This window comes from Tenebrio molitor, chromosome 7 (assembly GCF_963966145.1).
Source record: "Tenebrio molitor chromosome 7, icTenMoli1.1, whole genome shotgun sequence".
Lineage (NCBI taxonomy): Eukaryota > Metazoa > Arthropoda > Insecta > Coleoptera > Tenebrionidae > Tenebrio > Tenebrio molitor.
This window is the reverse complement of record NC_091052.1, coordinates 15,069,747-15,090,197: the sequence shown is the minus strand read 5'-3', so window position 1 is coordinate 15,090,197 and position 20,451 is coordinate 15,069,747. Positions and strand designations below refer to the sequence as shown.

Below are 20,451 nucleotides of genomic sequence, written 5' to 3'. Positions count from 1 at the left end.
AGAGTCGAAAAAATGAAACACATAAAGCTACAGTCGTATATTTTTCGAATCAAAATGCTAAAGTGTACCAATGTGTCTCTAACTGTACAATATTAGTATTACATTAAATTGCAAATATTTACATTTAACAACAAACTACATTCTGTTTCTTGTCCTAATAAATTGTACATACATTTACGTTAATAATGAGGATCCGGCTGGAGTGGTGCGATGAACCGTCGGAAAGTACTGCAGTACTTACTGAACCATGATTGTTAAGTCTGGATTGTTCGAATAATATTAATAATAATAAGTAATAGTAATGAAGAAATAAATAGTTTAGTTTAGATTGTCTAAATGTTTAGATGGCTAGCTGAAGCGCTTTTATTCTCATAAAGTGTATACATTCAACGTGAACAAGTTAAAATATATAATATAATGTCGATATATGAACAGAAAAACCAAACAACGTCAAAAAAATCACATTATGCACATGTAAATCATTAACAGTAAAATTAACAGTAGACAGCGTTGTCCATTGCACTAAATCAAATCTGATAGTACTCGGGCGTGTAGTCGTTGGCCAGATTACTCAAGAAATTAAAGTCCGACGAACTGTTACTGTTCTCACCGGTGGGTGGTACCTGATTTTGTGAAGACTCACTGGAATAGAATTGGTGAAACGAATTGTAATTGTCACTAGATTCAGTTTGTACACTCGCCGGGGGCGTCATGATCGCCGCCGCCGTATTGTTCGTATTGGGGAATACTTCCGGGGAAATGTAACTGGACTCACTGTTCGAGGGCAACTGTTGATTGTTGTAGTTGTTCTCGTAGTAGGCCACCTTGTTGGGGTACTCCGCTTGGTTCTTCTGCAAGTGCATGTTGTCGTTCTGGTAGTACCCGGCTTCGTGTCCCATGTGCACCGAGTTGGGGATGTGCGCCACGTTGTCCGAGTCGTTGGGGTAGATGTTGGTGTGGTACCCGTAGTGGTTGTAGTTGGGGTGGTCGCTCTGGTACCCGTAGTTCTGGTGGTTGATGTAGCCGTCGGCGTTCGCACCGTGCGCCTTGTTATAGTAATACTGCTGCTGGTTGGGGTAGTTGGGGTACGACTGTCTCCCCCGACTCGACACTCTGGTCACCCCGTGCATCGCGGTCTGGTTGCTCCGCACGTACGACTGGCCCTCGTTGACTGTGGGGTGGTCCGGGTTGTACATGTCCCCGGGGGGGTACAAGTTCTGGGACATCTGGTAGTGCTGCTGCTTGGACCTGTCGCGGTTGTACTCTTGGTTCATTTGGTACTGATTGGGAAAGTGCATCGTTCCTCGACTGGCGAACGGCGGGATCGAGTTTGCGACGTTTTGTATTGTCACAGTAGCCGAGGCTATCGCTGTGGCGGTCGTCGGCGAAGATCTCTGCAAGTGGGAGTACATCATGTTGGACGCCATGCTCAGAGGGCTCGGGTGGAGATTGTTGCTCTTGGGGGACATCTTCACGGAGACCGGCTCGGCGGGAAGGACGCTCTCTTTGCTCGCGATTGGCGAGACTTTGCTCAATCCGATTTTTCTGTCGCAGGAGTTGGGGGAGTTCCTGCGGTTCTCCACTTTGACGGCGACCGAATTCTTTTTGGGTATTCTGGGTGAAGGGTGCGACCCGCTGTCCTCGTTCGATCTGGAGTCTTCTTCGATGAGTTTGTCGAAGGGACTGGAGCTGCCGACGCTGCTCGCTCCGTTGCTGTTGTTGTTGAAGTTTGTGTTGTTGTTGGTGGCGCTGGGGGTGTTGTTGTTGTTGCCGCGGGTCGCGCTGATGTCGGGGATTTCGTCGTGGGTGCCGCACAGACCCGCCGCCGGCATTTCGCACCCTTGACAAGACTTCTTCGACATCTCGTCGTCGAGGAACTTGTCGGTGGACAGTTTCCCGTTCTTGCCGCCCCCGTCGCTGTTGATGGAGTCTTTGTCGTCGCCATCTTCTCCTTGCTTGCCCAAGGTCTGGCGCTTGTGCTTCATGCGTCGGTTCTGGAACCACACCTTCACCTGCAACACGACTTCGACTTCAGAAGAGTTACCTCCAGGGAAAAATTCTCTTTACCTGACGCTCTGTCAAATCTAAAGAAGCGGCTATCTCTATTCTTCTAGGACGACACAGATACTTATTAAAGTGGAATTCCTTTTCTAATTCTAACAACTGGGTGTTGGTATACGCTGTCCTTAATCTCCTTGGAAGTCCGTTTTCTGGAATTAAAAACGATTATTATTTATCTAGGACGGTTTCCAGACTGTAATGATCCGGTTGGAGTAGCAATTGTGAAACTTTTGATGTTGCCTATTTAGCAAACTTCGGCGACATCTGTCACCATCAGGTGGAATTTAATATCGGACTAGTGTCTCTTTCGACGTTTCCTTCAAAGACATAAATCAGCGCGTACAGCAATATACAGAATTGTTATAATTACTCATTGTTTCATTACTATTGATCCACTTTTACAACGATAAAATCAATTTTAATGGCTCGGTAATTTAACAAGATTACGACTATTGATCAGAACTACCTGTGGAATGGTTAAAAATAGCTTTATCGGTGGTGGGGTAGAATTTTTTCGAAAATGTAAACGTCTCAACTGAGCCAAATTAAAGACGAGATTAAACTGGTGTGCTATTATTACAAGTAGCAGTGCTGCAGCTCTTCGTTTATTCCCTGTGATCAAAATCCACTTAGAGCCGCCATTGTCGGCCATTACTCGTTAGAGTCGCCATTTCATGGAAAAATAATCACGGGTTTGTGCACATATTACATTTCACAATAGTTGTAATATAAATAGACTAATAGAGAGCCACTATCACGTCAATTTCATAGTGTTTGGCCAGACAAAAAAGTGGATATCAGTGGATCCTGTCATGGACTTGAAAATCATGTAATGTTCAACGCGGTTATTATAGAAATTGTTGTAATTGAAATAATGACACAGTAGCATTGTAAACAACAATAGATGCGTCCAATTGTTAAACAGAATGTACGGCTGTGGGAAATTTGAATGCGAAAGACAATTAGAAAAAAATGACAGAGAGATATTCTCGCCAAACAGTTGTTTCGAACAATATAATATAATAACGCAAAAATTATATAAAAATGTATTGTGTGAAGATGGCCTTGGGTTTAAGGCCGGTTCAGATCCTAATCTGAAATCGAATTGTTGTCTGAAAAAACGGAAACCCACACATCCAGGCTAAATATACCAGTCGAACGTGCCATTCTATTTCTTTGACACATGATGGTTGTTGAAACAATGGTGTCGCTTGGTGGAAGCGATGATAGAGGAGGAAGTACCGAAGCGGATTATGAAAACATGCCATTTCAAAATGAGGACGGCGAAAAAACGAGGAAACAAATATTTGTTACGGCAACTGATGAAGGTTTTCGCCAATGAGAAAATTTCGACAGAGGTGGACGAAAAAAAATTGTTGCTGGACACGAATGGACTTTGATTGTTGTTTTGCGTTGAGATTAAATGTTTTTTAAATAATTACCAATTGAAATTATGTTTACAAGTACAGTTTGATGTTTTGAAGAAATGAAACAATTTTTCTTGTGCTCATTTTATGAAAGTATTCTGGTTAATTGTTTGGAATTAGTTAAATACATGTTTTACTAAGTACGTATAGATGTTTTTTATTTTTACATCAATCGAAATGCATTATTTGCAACAATTTTGTGCTTATTTTAAGACATATAATTGTGATATGGCAATTCAAAATCATTTCTACTAGACCCAAATTTTTTTTTTCATATTTTGGATCTAGTGAAAAAGAATCCCTATTATGAGGATGTTTTTTAGTTCTGGAGCTGTAGAAATGCAAAAAGTAATGAAGACTACCTTCAAGTCAGATAGTAAGTATTTCCAAAAATGTTTATTTATTACAGCTTTATCAATACAAAGAATATTTTGTGTCACAAATTATTTTTATTCTCCAACGACAATTTACTTTGTCTCCACTTTTTTTCCACTCTTTAATTAATTAGAAAATTCAATACAATTTAGCATTTTTTTGTGAAATTAAGAAACCATTTTTTTAAATTTCCTTTGAACAGTTTTTTAAGAATCTTTTTTTACAATTCCAAGAGTTAGAAAATTTTTGATACTGATAATTATTTCTTTTACATTTTTTCTAATAAAAAAATATGTAACAAATAAAACGGTGTTTAATTATTATTGTAAAACCATACATTTTTTATGCTGATTTTTCAATTCTGAGTTGATGAAATCAAAATAGACCAAAAACATCTTCCAAATCACTTCATATTACCAAAATCGTTTGTAATTATAATATAATATTATAAAATAAAATAACAAAATTTTCAATGAAATAAAAGTTCAAAGGAAGACACTACATTTTTAATAGGACAATGAATTGAACAGAAATAATTTATTTTTTATGGAAGTAAGAAAACATGCTTTTGGCAATAAAATTTTAATTTTTCCAGCTTTCATTTGAAGATATTTTTCGCATTTCATTTTACCATTCTAAGAGCTGGAGCTGCAAAAATAAATATAGTAACAATCTTCTGAACACCTAATATATATTTTGAAAATTATCTGTAAACAAAATATTGTATAATTTTTTTAATTGCAGATTTTATATTTATTATGAAACGCAGAGACAAAATATTTTCAACAGGAAGCCTAGTAAATAGTAATTATTTGTGTATCAAGCCCAAAATGTGCATCTTTTTCGTCCGAGTCTGAGTTTTCTGGCCGAGGCGCAACCGAGGCTTGAAAACAGGTAAGGACAAAAGGCACATTTTGGCAGAGATGCATCTAATTAACATCATATTAACAATTTTTTTAATAGTATTTTTTATCACCTTGCCAACAAAACTAGAAATTTACCATTGGCAATACAATTATGTACTTATTTACATAATTTATGGTGACAGGACAATTATTGCGATTATTATCTGCGATGTCCGGCGGCGCATTAGACGTTTCTTCATCACTTTCGCTGTTGCTATCGATTATATGAACGTTCGTTTTCTTATTATGCACCAAAAATCACCAGAAATAAACGATACAACATTTTTTCGGATAAATAAAATATGTACCTACTTTGGTTAAATTTAACTGCCAAGTAAGTATTCATTTGTTTTCAGTCGGTTTATTGGATTTTTTCGGTTTCGTTGTTAACTAACTAAACACACCAACATATGGCGCCACGGTCAACGTCCGAAAAAGAATTACTTTTCGTCCGCTTGCGAGTACGTAAAATTCCCGTTTTCTTTAAGGGTGCCTAAATGTAAACATTTTTTCGTTTAGACATTTTTATCAGAATTGTATTTTCCTATTCCTGGAGAAATCAAAGAAGAATAAAACCATTTCCAAAGCAGAAACGTTTGTATTGTAATTATAAATACATATTTAAATAAAAATAGCAAACTTCTTTTTTATTTTCCATTTTGCAAATGGGATTTTTTTTAACAGCACACTGCCATCAATGTTCTTTTTGTTTTGTTTCTACATTTTTGAAATTTTATTTTCTAATCCTGAGAACTGGAAAAATTTTGAAAATTTTAAAATGACTTCAAATGAGAAAAATTTTTAAATTTGTTCCAGAACGAAATAAAACCGTTGTGAATTGCAAATTTTCCCGTTTCGCTTCGAACTGTTCAGTCTGCGATATTGTTTGTAAAATTCCGAAAAGATTTCGCGTTCGCGTTAATATTCATCGGAAATTGAGCGCACAAATTGTGTAGGTATTTTTTTTTTTGGTTTTGAAAATCGGTGTAAGTGGAAATGTTGCAGGAGCTTTCGCGGCTGGAGCGTTGCAGCATTCAATTAGGATTAAGTCCGAAAAACAAGATCACGCAAAATTGAAGTTATTTAAAACGGTTTTAAAATCGTTTAAAACGCGAATTAAATTTCACCCTCTTCCGAAGTAGGCACCTACACATTTCCATTTAATTTTTATACGAAGCATTAAAACCGTAAACGGGGAATAAAAATATTCCAATACATTGCCGAGTCGGGGCTTTTGAAAAGTGAACAGTAGGGGAGGCGCGTGCAAAACTTTTTGATTGACAGCTGCGTCTGTCCAATCGCAACGGCGGAATACTGATGAGGAATACGTCAATCACGTACACTACCTCGCCGTAGACGATCCCGAACCCTCTCTTCCAGCCGTTCCACCCCGAATGCCGAATGCCTCTGGGCCCGGATTTTCGCTCCGGCTGTTATTAATTATCGACGGATCGGTCCGAATCAAAAACGAAATTTTTCCCAAAAATCCCCATCAATTCCGGAGCAGTCGTGAACGGACGTGGCACTTGAGCGTTACCGCGCGCAGATAAGCGACATAATAATGTAGAGAGAGAGTGTGAAGTAAGGGACCCCACAAGAACGACCATCTAGATTGTAGATGCTAATAGAATGACCGCTGGCCGCTGCGACCCTCGCCTCTGTAGACGGCTCCGGAAGCAAAAACAAGCAAAATGGATATATTTCCTTTTTGTTCGTCCCCAACTTATATATTACGCCAGATAGGTCCTCCGATATCAGAAGTAATTGAGAGTTGTGAATTGAATCGGACAATTAGCGATAAAGCATTAATTCGGTGGGTCCGATAGAGGCGAGCGAGCTCTATAAATCAGCGGACTTCTTGGCCTCATTATGCGACGTGGAGGTGGAAAAATAGAGTCGTGTGTTGTGAACGGGGGGTGAATTGATCGAGCGCGTCACCCATAAATAATCCAGCGGTAAGAAACGGCGGAATGAAGTCGCAAATTATCAGGGCATTAATTTCGAAGCAGAAACATAAAACTTTGAAAACATTAAACTTTCAAAATAAGAAAAACAAATTTCTTGATAATTTGAATATGTGGCTGAAGAAGTAAATCTTGCGCTACAAGATGTTTTTATCGTGAGTCTTTGCTCGAGTTCCGCGAGGGAGAGTCGAGGGTAAAAACCTTGTGCATGTAGATTAAAATCCGCCGCAACGAGCCACCACCAAGTTAAATATCGCTGCAGTCCCCCACCCCCGCATATAAATCTCTGGCAGGTCCCACGATAATATTTAACTAAATTCCAGCTCGTGCAGCCGGATCGCCCTCTCCGTCGCAGATTCTAACTAACTAGTCTCTATCGACAAGAAGAATCCATTAACGGGTTGTCAAATCTTGGGGTAATGAAGGCATGCGTATTGGACGTTTAGTTGACAAGGTGAAGGCATGAATAATACAGAAATCTTTCCCGGCAAAAAACACACTTCCATAATTCATCAGTTAACAGGACGTGGAGTTTACCATATTTCGGATATTCCATTACACCCACGTGGTGCTGAAACAGGCCAATGGGGCTGGCTTTTTCTGCCCACTAATTACACACTCAAACTCTTGGAATAATCATTTACGTTGGATGATGAATTGCGGACATACACTCGAATACTCGAAACGATATTTTGCACGATTTTAAATGGTTCTTGTTGCCTCACGCTTGACCCACGATTCGTTCGTCGACAACTCAAAAAATCAAAAAAGATTCGCCGAAAAATACAAACATTATTTTATTTTTCTCCCTTTTGTCTGTTCACTCTTTGCAACACCGTTGGTTAACGAGTGACGAAATACGCACACACGCAAACTCTTTTCGCGGGATAATTTTTAATAATATGTAATATTTTGTTTCATCAACGCGAACACTATTACGTTGCTGACGAAATCGCGACACCCAAGGTTGATTTAATAAGTAACAACTCATGGGATTGCCGCACTTGCCTACGGTTGGTGCCGTTCGACTTCGCTTTCATAGAAATGAAAGACACTTTATGCATGAGTTCCACAAAAGATTTCTTCTGCCACTGTTTGCAATTAGAGAAATAATCGACATCAAGACGCGAATCTAAAATCTGACGTTTCTAAAGCCGAGATCACGAGACAACTTCAGTTGTTTTCAGTGCACTGAATGTAAAGCTATTGGATTTTCTCATGGACTATGAGTCATATCTGCGCCAAGGCGCTACAAACCGACCGGAAAACATCGTCATTCGTTACATTATTTTCGCCTCATAGACGTTTGTTTCTAAGAGTACCTAGATAGGTTCTTGTAAAATATAACGCGTGGCTAAAAAAGTCGACATTTTTACTTTTCATTTACAGATTTTTCACTGGCTTATCGTTCCGCCTTCGCGCAGATATTTTCAAGGTCACAGCTCATGAGAGAATCCAACATCTCTAATTAATACAGTGAAATAACGCTAGGGTAATTTTTTCCCATGTTTTTACTTTTTTTCTATTTTCATAAATACCTAGTTGTTTTCAATAAATTTCAATTATGCAAGCAATGAGATTTAACAACACATTTTCTTTATTTTTGTATACCAAAAATATTCACCATTTTGAGTTGTTTCAGAAACAACGATTTTAAAATTCCAGTTTCACTGTTGTAGGTGAAAAGATACTTGAAGAAACTGATAAGAAATGTTGATCAAAAATTATGCAAATTTTTAGATCCCATTGAAAAATTTAAATACTTTAGGAAATATTTAAAGAACTTGATGCATAAAGTCTAAGATATTTTTAAGTAAGTCTAAGATATTTTTAAGTGTCGCGTCAGTGGATTTTATCGATTTAGAAGGTTTTATAATTTCCATAAAATTCTATCATAGTTTTATAAAGTTTTCGTTTTAACAAAAAAATCTGAAAAGGTTAGTAAATACATATTTAATCTGGTAGTTACCATATTGAAGTACGTCATGAGACGTTTTCCTTCGGATTTGTGTTGGAACACAAGCAACTGCTTTTTAAGTTATTTAGGTAAGCAAAGTTTTAGTAAAAAAAGGAGTAATCAAGTTTGTGCTCAAGAAATGAGTAATATTTTTGAAAAATTGAATTTAAAGAAACTGATGAGGAATTTAAAAAATATGACAAACTTTAGTCTCTCTTTTTCAATTTTTTTTAACAACCTCTCAGTGTGATTTTATCAGTTTTGTTATCCTTGATTTTAATTGTCCTTAGTCTCCAAGAAAATTTTTAAAAGATGGAATTCTTATTCATTCGCATGCAGTACTGTGAAGAAGTTTTTGAAGACGTTCGTCTGTCTAGTTCGTGTGTCAAATTGAGATTCTAGAAGATAAATGAAATATATGAATACATACAGTGTGTCAAAAAAGTCTGGAAACACCCCAATAAAATAGAAACGAGTGATTTTAGAGAAAAACAAGTGAACTAGCGTTTTCAAAAAGCTTTCTGTTGATGGTATTTGTTTGCTGTTTTTGATGACCTTGAAAGAGTTATGATGTCATCAGAGTTTTTTTTAAATGGCAACGTCGCATTTTTACTACCGTTTTTAACAGATCTTTTAATTGTCTACCCGACGATCAAAAAAATTTTCAATTTACATAAGAAATTTTCTGAAAAAACCTAATTGGTTATTAGAAAATAAAGAAAACTTTAATTTTGAAAGGCAACTATAATTCTTACAACAAATGTTCAAAATGTTGTCCTTGAACATCTTGACAATATCGTAAACGATAATAAAATTAGTTTTGGACGTTTTCTATTATTTCAGCAATTTTTTTTATAACATAATAACTTTTTTAAGGTCATCGAAAAACCGAACAGACACTATCAGCAGAAAGTTTTTTTAAAACACTAATTGACCTGTCTTTAGATTTTTTTCAAAAATTATGCGTTACCTTTTTAATTTGGGTGTTTCCAGACTTTTTGAACACACTGTATAATAAGTACATATATACAGGTTATTATAAATGTTTCTAACATCTAGTTGGCGTGGCGGCGCACCTAAAGCACAGCTACCTACGATGTTAGAAACATTTATAATAACCCTGTAGGTATATTTTTTATCCTTGAGGTAAACTGCAGTTTATTTCTTTTTTTTTGCATTGCAGCATTTGCCAATTAGTAGTTCACCGAAGATTTTACTGCTGAAATCAAGAATTGCGCAGCCAAGAAAGAAAATGTAGTCACAGTAAATTTATAAATATAAATATGAGTGAAGCATGTGGTGAATCCAGAAATAAGTAATCCAGAACCGAAGAACATTGATTTATTCAATGATGTGGTTAGAATCAAGGAAACACAATGAAATTGAAGAATTGGTATTTTGTAGAAGAAAAAATGCGTGAAATAGGCTTAAACAAGGTGATCCTTCTAACGAGTAGGTATCGAAAGTTCCTCCCGACAAAAACGTCGAAACGGGAGGGAAGATGCTTCTCTAAAAGTTATGACAAAATGGAGTGATCTTGATTGGCCACTTGCGTAAACAGAGGATCTTATCTAAATTAATTTCAGAAGTGTTATGCTAACAAGGACGAAGGGAGGGGAAAATCAGGACGAGGTGGGTTGTTCAATCAGGACACCGCTCCAGTTTCCAAGAGTAGCCTTTCTAAGGCTCGACGTCCAGGAAACCGGTTTGGAAATATCGGAGCGACCCTCCATTCGCCAGATCTAGCCCCTAGTGATTCTTTGTAGTCTCAATTTGAAAAGAGCACTTTTCTTGAGAAGATAAAACTGTTTCGGCATCAGAAAATTTTCTGAACCCGAGAAGTTTCAAAGTATTGTCGGCCATATTTGGTAACGGTCGTCTCGGTGAGTCCCCTCATAATGGTAGTATTTATGTCGCGGACCATGTCGCTAACAATCGTTTAATTATTTATGGCATATTTTTATATTTTTTCCGTCCGGTGGTGCGGCGTTATTAGGCGATTGGTCGACAAGTGAGTAATACGATATTTCGATAATGCGACGTAATGGGTTAAATGAATATTTATCGTGAGTCAACAGGTCCATAACGGCAGATTCGGCGGAAAGCGCTCTGGAAAAGCTATAAATATATCGAGTGCCATAAAACAAATATGAAGGAAATCTCTGTAATCTGGCACCTGCTCTTACATATTGTCGACTGTCACAGCCGGATACAGGCACGCGCTGCCTCTGGCCCGTTAGCAACTCCGGGTCCGGAGTTATAGTACCATAAATCCCCGCCAAAGCACTGCTGTCGACACAACCACTCGCGCCACTCTACTAACCACTGCTAACAACTCCCAAATTGCCATTTAGATATCGTTTTACTATCCACATTCCCGGCGATTTACCATTTGCGGGTCAAGTGGGCATTCGTTATTTAAGAATTTGAATTATTAAGCGTCACGTTGGTGATTTCGTCGACTTGGTGGTTGAGCAAAAAGCGCAGATCGGGAGCCATTATCGACGAAGCCGCAAAGTGGGACTTTAAATCTCTTACATGAGCGTTGTTAAGAATGATTAATAGTAAAATTGAATGCAATTTGCTTATAGCTGCTCCGTCTCCTATCTCGTCACAATCGGAGCACAGCGTTCAACATAGATGTTTTAGTATGAGATGATAGTATTATTAATAGTGGTGTCTGGTTGTGGGTGATGTGCAAGTCATTCTACGTCACTTGGCTCCCGTTGTTTTCCTGATCGATACCGCTAACATTTTCGTGTCATCGTTGTCGACTCATCTTCGGGGGGCCGCAGGAGAAACTCCGACCTCCTCGGTTGCGCCCAAGACCAAACGTCGACGAGATGGATTCGCGGATTGTCCGTTGAAATGCATTAAGTTTTTCTTTTAATTGAAAGTAAATTCTTTCATGGTTGTTGAGTACGCTGTCCGGATGACTGATGGATGGGCTGCGGACGCGGTTACAATGCCTTACATGGCCTTTGTGTCTACGTTTGTGTTAGATCAATGAGTGAGACTGCCACTGTTACGCTCTGTGACTGATACTTCTTTGATCATTGATTATCGTCGCTTCTATCACGGACTGGACGAACGATACAAATTGACCGAATCTACGGACAAACCGAGGACCAACAAAAAATATTACAGCCGGAACTGGAGACATTTTGCCAAATTTTATCTTAAGCGAAACGAGGCTCACTCAAGTCTGAGTACCTCTAACTAACGGCACAATTAGTAGATCATGATAAACGATAAATAGTTAAATTCTTCAGCTAAATGAAACGGTTTGTAACTTCTCGAAGTACACATATCCTGGGCTGGGAAGGCGTTGGAAACCGTCAATTGTGCTTTTTTAAAGCGTAAATTAATTGGAGCATGCTGACAGCTAACCTAAAATTTAGAGCCAAAAAATCTTTCTTTTTTTTCTTTCTTTGCAATGTTTTATATTAAAAATAGAATAACTTAACGATTCCTATTCTCGCAGCAAATATCTAAGGGCACCCTTTGCTGAAAACAATCAATTTTCAATTGTGTCCCGATTAAACATCAACAAATGTCATTCGTTTCAAACGGCGGGAAATTCAAACTTTACACTGTTCTAAACGGTTTAATTTTTCCAAAGCCTACTCGGCCCAGGATTTCATTTGACCGCGCGATATTTAAAAGTCCAATCAAGATTACTTAAGTTAGAATTAATATTTTTTTGTCAATAAATAATTCTGCCAGATCAGATGGTTTCCATGTTCTCATTGAAAATGAGTCGAACCAGATTATTCTATTTTAATTAGAATTGGAACGAAAACGGTTGATTGTTTAGATTGAAGAGAAATATATTTTGTATCTTAAGCATGCACGATTAGAATTAATTTCGATTAAATCTGAGTAAAGATGGTTTATCTAGTTGGATTCCATTAAAATAAATGGTTACGACGATTTGTGTCCTTTTATTGAAAGTCATTCCAAGAGGATTTAGAGAACCAATTAGAACTAATTTTAATTAAATAAAATTCGAATCAGAAGTATTTAGATACCATAGAAATGATTGACGACAATTTCTACACAAGTTGTCCATCGAGTTAAAGTAAACTTTAATTACTTAAAATTACAATTGGAATTTGTTTTTGGGTATAAGGGCTACAAAACCCTAAAATTTTTGACCGCCGAAACTCGGCTGCGGCCACTTCGAATAGATTTTTGTGACACACTCAAACAAAAAAAAAATCTCTTCAATTGTTTTAAATGTAGTTATACATGGGCGCAGCCGAGTTCGTCCTGGCGGTCAAAAAAAATTTTTTTGTACCTTCCAAGTACAAATTTTTTAAATTAATGAACGATTTAAGTATGCAATTAGAATTATTTCTAATTATTTAATGTTAAAATTAGTGTAGTTAGACTGAAAGAAGTAAATAATTAAATTTTGGCATGTAAGACGATTTGTGCCTTCAAAATTGATTTATTTGAATTAATTCAAAATTTAATTATAATTAATTTGAATTAATTAACACTACAGGCAAAATAAATAGAATTAATAGAATAAATGAAACAGTCAGATTATGTCACGCCTGTTCTCCAAAACTACCAAAAATCACTTGATAAAAATGTATTATGACTAAACAGCTTTGTATCAAAACGATGAATTATCTCTTTGTTTATTTTATTACTTTCTGATTTTATTCATGAGATTCCTAATGAAATTATACATACTTGATTATTATTACTCTTATTATTATTAAATTAGCTAAGTGTTGCTTGTTAGAAGTGTAACTCGAAGATTTATGGTCTTCAGAGCTTCTTTCTTACGCTTATTCTGTCAAAATAATTTCATTTCTGGGAGTGTCTCTGCCAGCGTTCTGACCGCAACTGTGCCCCGTTGAGCGCACGAGACAACATCAACTGAACAATCCCAACCCCAGCCCCACGAATAACTGGTTGCATAAGCACACATTTTGAAAAATAGCTTTTCGTGCAAAATAATTTGTGAAAGTTTTGATGACCAATCTGACCACCTCTTGACATTTAAGCTTTTCCTCGTTCCCTTTTATAGCTCTGGTGAGTGTAAACCTATCAAAATTTATCATGTGGACTAAATGTAAAACTGCCTCGGTAATTAATGTGTCTTTGCCCGTTAGAGGCGCCATTATCCTCACATTAAGAGTTATAATTTTTGCAACCGTTAATCTAAATACAGTTTGACAATGGCACAATTAAAAAGATCCGGTGTGTCCACCTGAATTCGGCGCGTTGGGATTTTTGTGCGAGGACAATCGGGACAATTTAAGATGATTATGAACACTCCATTAGAAAAATGTGTGTGGTGAATGTATGTCTAATTGTTTCACACGTCAGAAGTCAGTGTTGACCGGCTGTACGGAGTTATGATTTGAAAAATGTTCTTTGTATTATCAATGCATCGGGATTGCAAGTCATGCGGTAGCGCGAGATCAAAGATGCCGGGCGCGAGTCATCTCGCTTCCTGGACCACCTACTCCTCCGGCCTTCACACTTCTGCAGGAGGCGAAGATTTATATTTTTTCGATCAGATTTATTTCGGAACGCTCACTAGACATTTTTTTAGAAACAATTTCATCTTACACAAAGTAGCAAAAATCTAGTACTTGCAGGAAGAATGAGCAATATTTTTATTTAAGAAAACTTATGAATAATTAAAAAGTATGACGACAGCTTTATTTAAATCGCTTGAATCGCATTTTTTTTGCGATGCACTCTCATTTTGCAAATTTTTATTATCCTTGATTTTAATTCTCCAGTGTCCAAAAATATTTAGTATTATACTATTATAGATGGCGCAGCGACTCACTGGAGTAATAAATTGGCGTGATCTTCACGTGATTTTCGAGGGATGGTTTTCTATTGGCTAAAGGGCGCGCAGCCGAAATTTCTATCCATTCTTAAAGTAGTAAGATTTAAATTTCCCGCACAAAATTCAAATTTGGCGAGGCAGTGTAAATCAGACTTTCCATTACGTCGCTACGAACTATCACGTGAACACCTCGTGACTACTCCAGTGGTCCGCCGCGCCAACTATAGATGCAGTAGTACTTCTTTCACATTCAGTACCATGACGAAGTTCGACTATAAAGATGCTTCAATTTGAGATTTTATGCACGACAGAGACACTTATGAACTAGACGCTGTACAGTCCAGACCTGAAGAACATTGATTTAATCGAGGATGTGGTTCTCCACGATCGATCTTTTCCGAAATTTTTTTGAATAAATTAGGCAAGAACGAGGTGGTTTTCGGACTAGTACCGAAAGTACCATCAGTCCAGAAAGACATTCGTGTAGGTATCGGTCTTGGATGCGAGTTAGGAGTCTCCCAGATTTATGTTTTTTTATATCGTGTCCCGTATTTCCTTGTTTCGTCGATTAATAATTCCGGGAGGGAAAAAGCTGTATAAAAAGCGCTTCCAGTTGAAAAATGCATAACTCTGGACCGTCGAGATTCGTATTACGAACAAACTGTCCAACTGTAACTCACCTCCGCCGCACATAAAAATGACATTCCAGTTTCTTAACGGAACACTGCGTTGAAATTATTGCCGTTCCCATAATCACCACAAGTCATTAAGTTCCCACTGTTTATTCATAATTCCTCAGAAGAATCGTTATAAAAACGATTTTCTCGGCTGCCTGGGGTCGCATTTGCGTATTTGCCCCGCGCCGCTGCTCTTCCCGAACCGGCAAAGTGCAAGTCCTGCCCAAGACATGCAAAGAATTAAAGTGATGGGTAATTAACTGCAATATTTTTAAGCGGGAAATGTCAGAACGCCAATAAAAAGGCACGGCACATCAACCAAAAAACTTCTTCCCAATCAGGACCACTCGCAATTATCTAGTCCTGCAAAGGTTAAGGCGGATCGGGTGTCGACACGTGCATGTCTAGGGTGCACTATCGATTTTTCCTCATCAGCTGGGGTGGACCGGCGATTTTTCAAAAGCGAAGACACGTTACTCAACACTGACGCAACCAAATATGTATCTATTATGCATGCGCGTTTCCTAATTGGTCTAAAGGCTAAAACACTTTCACCGCTAATGCCAACGATTTGAGTCGCGGTGACTTAAGTCGGGAGGTGAGAGTTCGACGGTCTGGTCACTTCGGGGAGCACGCGGATCAATTCATTATCCCCGAGAGGGTCCGAATTTGCACAGTCATCTTCGAGCCATCCCTCCAACACCGATTACTTGCTGAAAAATGACGGAGATTTTATTTATGTTGGCCTCAACGAGGTCAGAGGGATTTCTCCCGATCGATTATTTCACCGAAGTCATTGCATACTCTTATCAATAGATGCTAATCTAACCGTAACAAAAATGTTTTGTGATGCGCTCACAATCGACATCTAATTGAAATCACTCTATGTGGCTATTTAGATCCAGATTTGGATTTGTTACGGGGTCGCTTTGATCGACTCGTGCCGTCTCTTACGATTTTTAATTTCTCGCCTTCGGAAAAAATTACATTTTCTACGTCGGTTCTTGCGATTTGTCACAATTGGAATCTGAAATGCGATCGAATTAGCAACATTTTTGGTTTGGCGACGCTTTGGAGTCAGGCCAAAATTTTTCGTTGTAAACGTAAAGACGAAAATAGTTCGTCATTCACTTTAGAACGTATTTGTTGAGGTTTTAAAGTTAACTGGTAGCTGTCAGTCTTATCGGTTCTGATAAATCCACACATTAACGAAAATCAATTTCAGAAACTAAACTAGAAATGACGCTTTTGTTTGTTTGTGATAACGCACTAGGTAAATAATGTAGAAACATTATTTATCTTATGACTCTTGTATTTTTTAAGCTCGCCTCGTCGGATTTTTATTTATTCTGTGTTGACCACAACACATTCATTACCGTTCAGCTCTCGTCTTCATAATTCCAAACATTAATACAATCTGGAAAGCAACCTTGAAATCTTGACTTCAAGGTTACTGACTTGATTTTTCAACTAAACTAATTAGTAGGTAGGTATTTGGAAGTGGACTAGACATTTAATTTTTCATAGAATTATCCAATTATAAATTAAGACAGCAGATTGATACGTATCGGTCCTGAAATTAATCTAATAAACGACGAAAAAAAAATTTTAATTTGTTTGTTGCCTTTGTGGTTTTAGGAATTTAACGGCAAGTAAACGCACGTTAAAAAAGTTAACAGTCAGTGAACAAGAGTGTTTTCGACGACCTTTCCACAAATTAATAGGTGTTTCAGTTTTTTGGAAGTCATGGTCTCAGCTGTTAGTGCAGTCATTGTACAGTGCAGTGGGCTTGGAGAATGAGATGAAACAATGACAAATACATTTTTCACAGATTTCGTAACGAATTAGAAAAAAATAAAATTGCTGCAGCATCCCAGTAAAGGGCAAATTATTTTCAAATTAATGTTATTGACTGTAGTGACAAAGTAAAGAAATCAAGAAAGTCTTAAACAACCACAAAAATATTTATACGTAGTTGAAGAAATGTGTACAAAATCAAGAAACTGTTGTTTGTCACAATTGACTGAGATATGAGACAAAAAACGAATACAAAAGAAAGTGAGAGAGTGAGATGGAGAGAAATTGGATTGATCGGTCATGAAAGAGGTGCTTGGGAAGAAATGGTAGAAGAAAACTTGACATAAAAAAAGAGAAAGCAGGATGGGAAGAAAGGGTGACTGAAGAGATGAGAAAGTGAATAAAAATAGAACAGATGAGAGGAGCAATAAAGAAGAAATAAAGGAGAAAAAAATTAATTTGGAAGTGAGTTCGCGAGAGTCGTTATTGAATGGATAGAACAAAGTGGTAGAAGAAATTTAGGAAGAGAAATAGAGAAATGTAGTGAACAAGAATCGAGATAAGAAAAACGAATGACAGAAGAAATAAAGGAAATAAGTACAGTACGACAGAAATGAGATGAGAAGAAGCAATGAGAGCGAGAGAGGGGGAGAGAGGGAGAGGGAGAGAGAGAGAGAGAGAGGATAATGAGTATGAAACGATGAGAAAAAGTGAAGGCCAATGCGATCAAAAAATAGAGACAAGAGAAGTTTGAAAGAAAGAAACTTGAAAAGAAAAAGAAATATACATAGTAAGTAATTATTTACTTACTATATGTCTCTTGCTTCTCAAGTTTCTCTCTTTCACCCTCTTTCTTCTCAAGCTTGAGAAGCTTGAGAGCTTGAAACAGAAATGTGGTATGTAGGTAAATAATTACTTAGTATATTTCTTTTTCTTCTCAAGTTTCTTCCTCTCTTGTCTCTATTTTTTATATAGTAAGGGAGAGAACTGAGATGAAAAGAAGAATTACATAAGAAATGAGAGAGAAAGAATGAGGTGACACAGAGAGAAATTTATGTTTCAGTTCAGAAGAGTTGTTCGTCAGGTAAGAGAAGAACTTATAAAAGAAATGAGAGAGAATATCAGGATAAGGGAAAAAATTGAAGAAGGAACAGTGAAAGTGAACTGAAATTACAGGCGGCTATGGAAGAATTCAGAGAAATAATGAAAATGGGGGGAAGAAATGAGGGAGAAGGAGAACGGAAAAGAAAAAGTAAGACAGAAAGAAATAATGGAGAGAAGCTAGGACGAGGATGTCAGAATTATATTAAATAAGAGCTGAGATAATGCGAAGAGAATTTGAGCTTGAGTTTATGCAGTGTATGTACCTAGTAAAAGAAAATGAGAGAAGAACGAATGACAGAAGTGATGAGAGGAAGTATGAGAATAGTAGAAAAGAATGTGGCCGCAAAACTGCGTAAAAGAAGAAATAAAAGAGAAATAAACTCAGGTGTTAGTTCATGACAATAGTTACCGAATGGGAGGATGGAAACCGATGATAAAAATAGTTAGGGGAGAAAGAGAGGAAAGGAAACCAAAATGAGAAGAAGAAATGAAAAGTGAACAGGGATGGAATATGACAAAGAGAAAGCTAACACTTTATCTCATAAGAGTAGGGATAGACAGAGAATCCTTGAGGGAAATATGAATATGCAAATTATAAAAGAGGGAGGGACAAAAGAGAAATGAAGAGGAATTAGGAATATAGAGATTATTTATGAAACATATCGGGTATTCATTTAAATTTCTCTTCATAGTTGGCGTTGAAGAGTCGATTGTGAACTCATCAGTCTGCGAGTAAAAACACAAACAACGGAAAAAGTGAGGTTAGACTCAAATAGCTGATCCGCTGATCCGTAATCCGTAATCCGTTGTACGTTCACAATCGACTCTTCAAGGCCAACTTTGAGGAGAAATTTGAATGAACACCTGATATAAGCATGGGGGAAAATACAAAAATCTTAAAATGGACAAAGAAGAGATTGAATTAAAATAAAATGAAAAATAGCCGTCGTTTATTATTAATGAATAAGGAATTATGTATTGTTGTTATAAGGACATAAATAAATCAAGACGATGAAGAATGAGTGTGGGAAGTGGCCAGCAAGTAATCGGGATCTAATCTCACAGAATTTTAAGAGTAGGTACACTCCCGGAAAACATTACTCATCAATTTGAAACATTTTCTAACAACGTTTTAGATCCTAGATTCTTGTCTTAATAGATAATTTGAGTACATTTGTATGAAATCGGCCCTTCGCAGTGTCACCACGTCGGCCGCTCAACCCTGCAAGATGTTTCTTTTCCTTTTGAGCGTTTATGCGCGAATCCTTATTGAATAGTCGACGATCGGCATTTCTCCTCGTGAAAATCTCGCTCGTGCACGTCACCCTGTTTATGAAAATGGCCGTGGAAAGTCGTTCCGCCGTCGAAAAGTATTAATAACGTTGTGGCGAGAGTATTCGAAACGTTCGGAAAAGATATAAGATATAAGGTATTTTTCGTGGGAGACGCGCCACGGTTAATGATTGATGATTAAATCGTACAAGAAACAATTATGAGCGTTCTGCGACAGCCGACAGTGGTCGGGATGTTCGGGAGGCGTTGGGAGTGCTGCGGGTGATGCGGGATATGTCCCTCAGTGCCGTTAATTAATCCAGGCCCGTCATAAATCAATCTGTAGCCGCAAGGTGACGCGTCATCATATCGACATCATTGACCTGCCCTTCCTCGATGTTTTAAAATAGCGGCATATGTTCCCAAATTATAGAAATACGTTTTTTTCTCATCACACCAGAGAAGATTAATTTTGTCAAGACAAAAGATTCATTAGACACGCTCCAACGAGATGACATATCGGAAATTCAAAACCCCCACGATAACGCACGACCCATCGGGTACCACCAGAGCGTCACGGACTCGATGACAAATCGAAAAACATAATTTTTGTCTTGCTGACCATCGCTGTAATTTACTCGCGACCATCGGAGGAGTTTACACCGGTCACGAGACGTCAGTCGATTAAGTTGGTGTCATTTCTGGCGGAAAAATATGGGCGGAGATGGCAGTGCATGATTGCGCGCAAGTGGCGCATATATTTAGAGGAAAATCTGTTTCCGATGCTGTAATATCAACGCTAGAACAAGAAGGAGACGAGCCAGGATTATACGTGCAAGGTAATGAAGAAGGATAGGCCGAGATATGGGTACAACGACAGCCAATGAGTAGTTGGAGCAGGGATTACCGAGGAGTTATCTCTAATTTGAGACGGATTTAGTGTCCTGGGAATCCTTTAAATTGGATCCCGCTCCCGTGTGCACACGGCCTGTTTTAGGAGGCGACAGCTACATTTTTGCGGGATCGGAATTTAAATCCTCCGCGAAAGTTTCGTCTGTATTTAGTACAAGTGTTAAATAATGATCAGGCTG

The 20,451-nt window shown here is 37.8% G+C and overlaps 1 protein-coding gene across 1 annotated transcript in view; it reads right to left on the bottom strand.

The window, feature by feature from the left end:
- Positions 1-36: 36 nt before the first annotated feature.
- Positions 37-20,451, bottom strand: part of pb (proboscipedia) — a 28,183-nt gene continuing 7,768 nt past the window's right edge. The window contains exons 2-3 of the mRNA XM_069054461.1: positions 2,068-2,210; positions 37-2,012 (exon numbers count right to left, since the gene is read on the bottom strand). Coding sequence (XP_068910562.1) covers positions 528-2,012; positions 2,068-2,210 — 1,628 coding nt within the window. The 3' untranslated portion in view covers positions 37-527. The remainder of the gene's footprint in view (positions 2,013-2,067; positions 2,211-20,451) is intronic.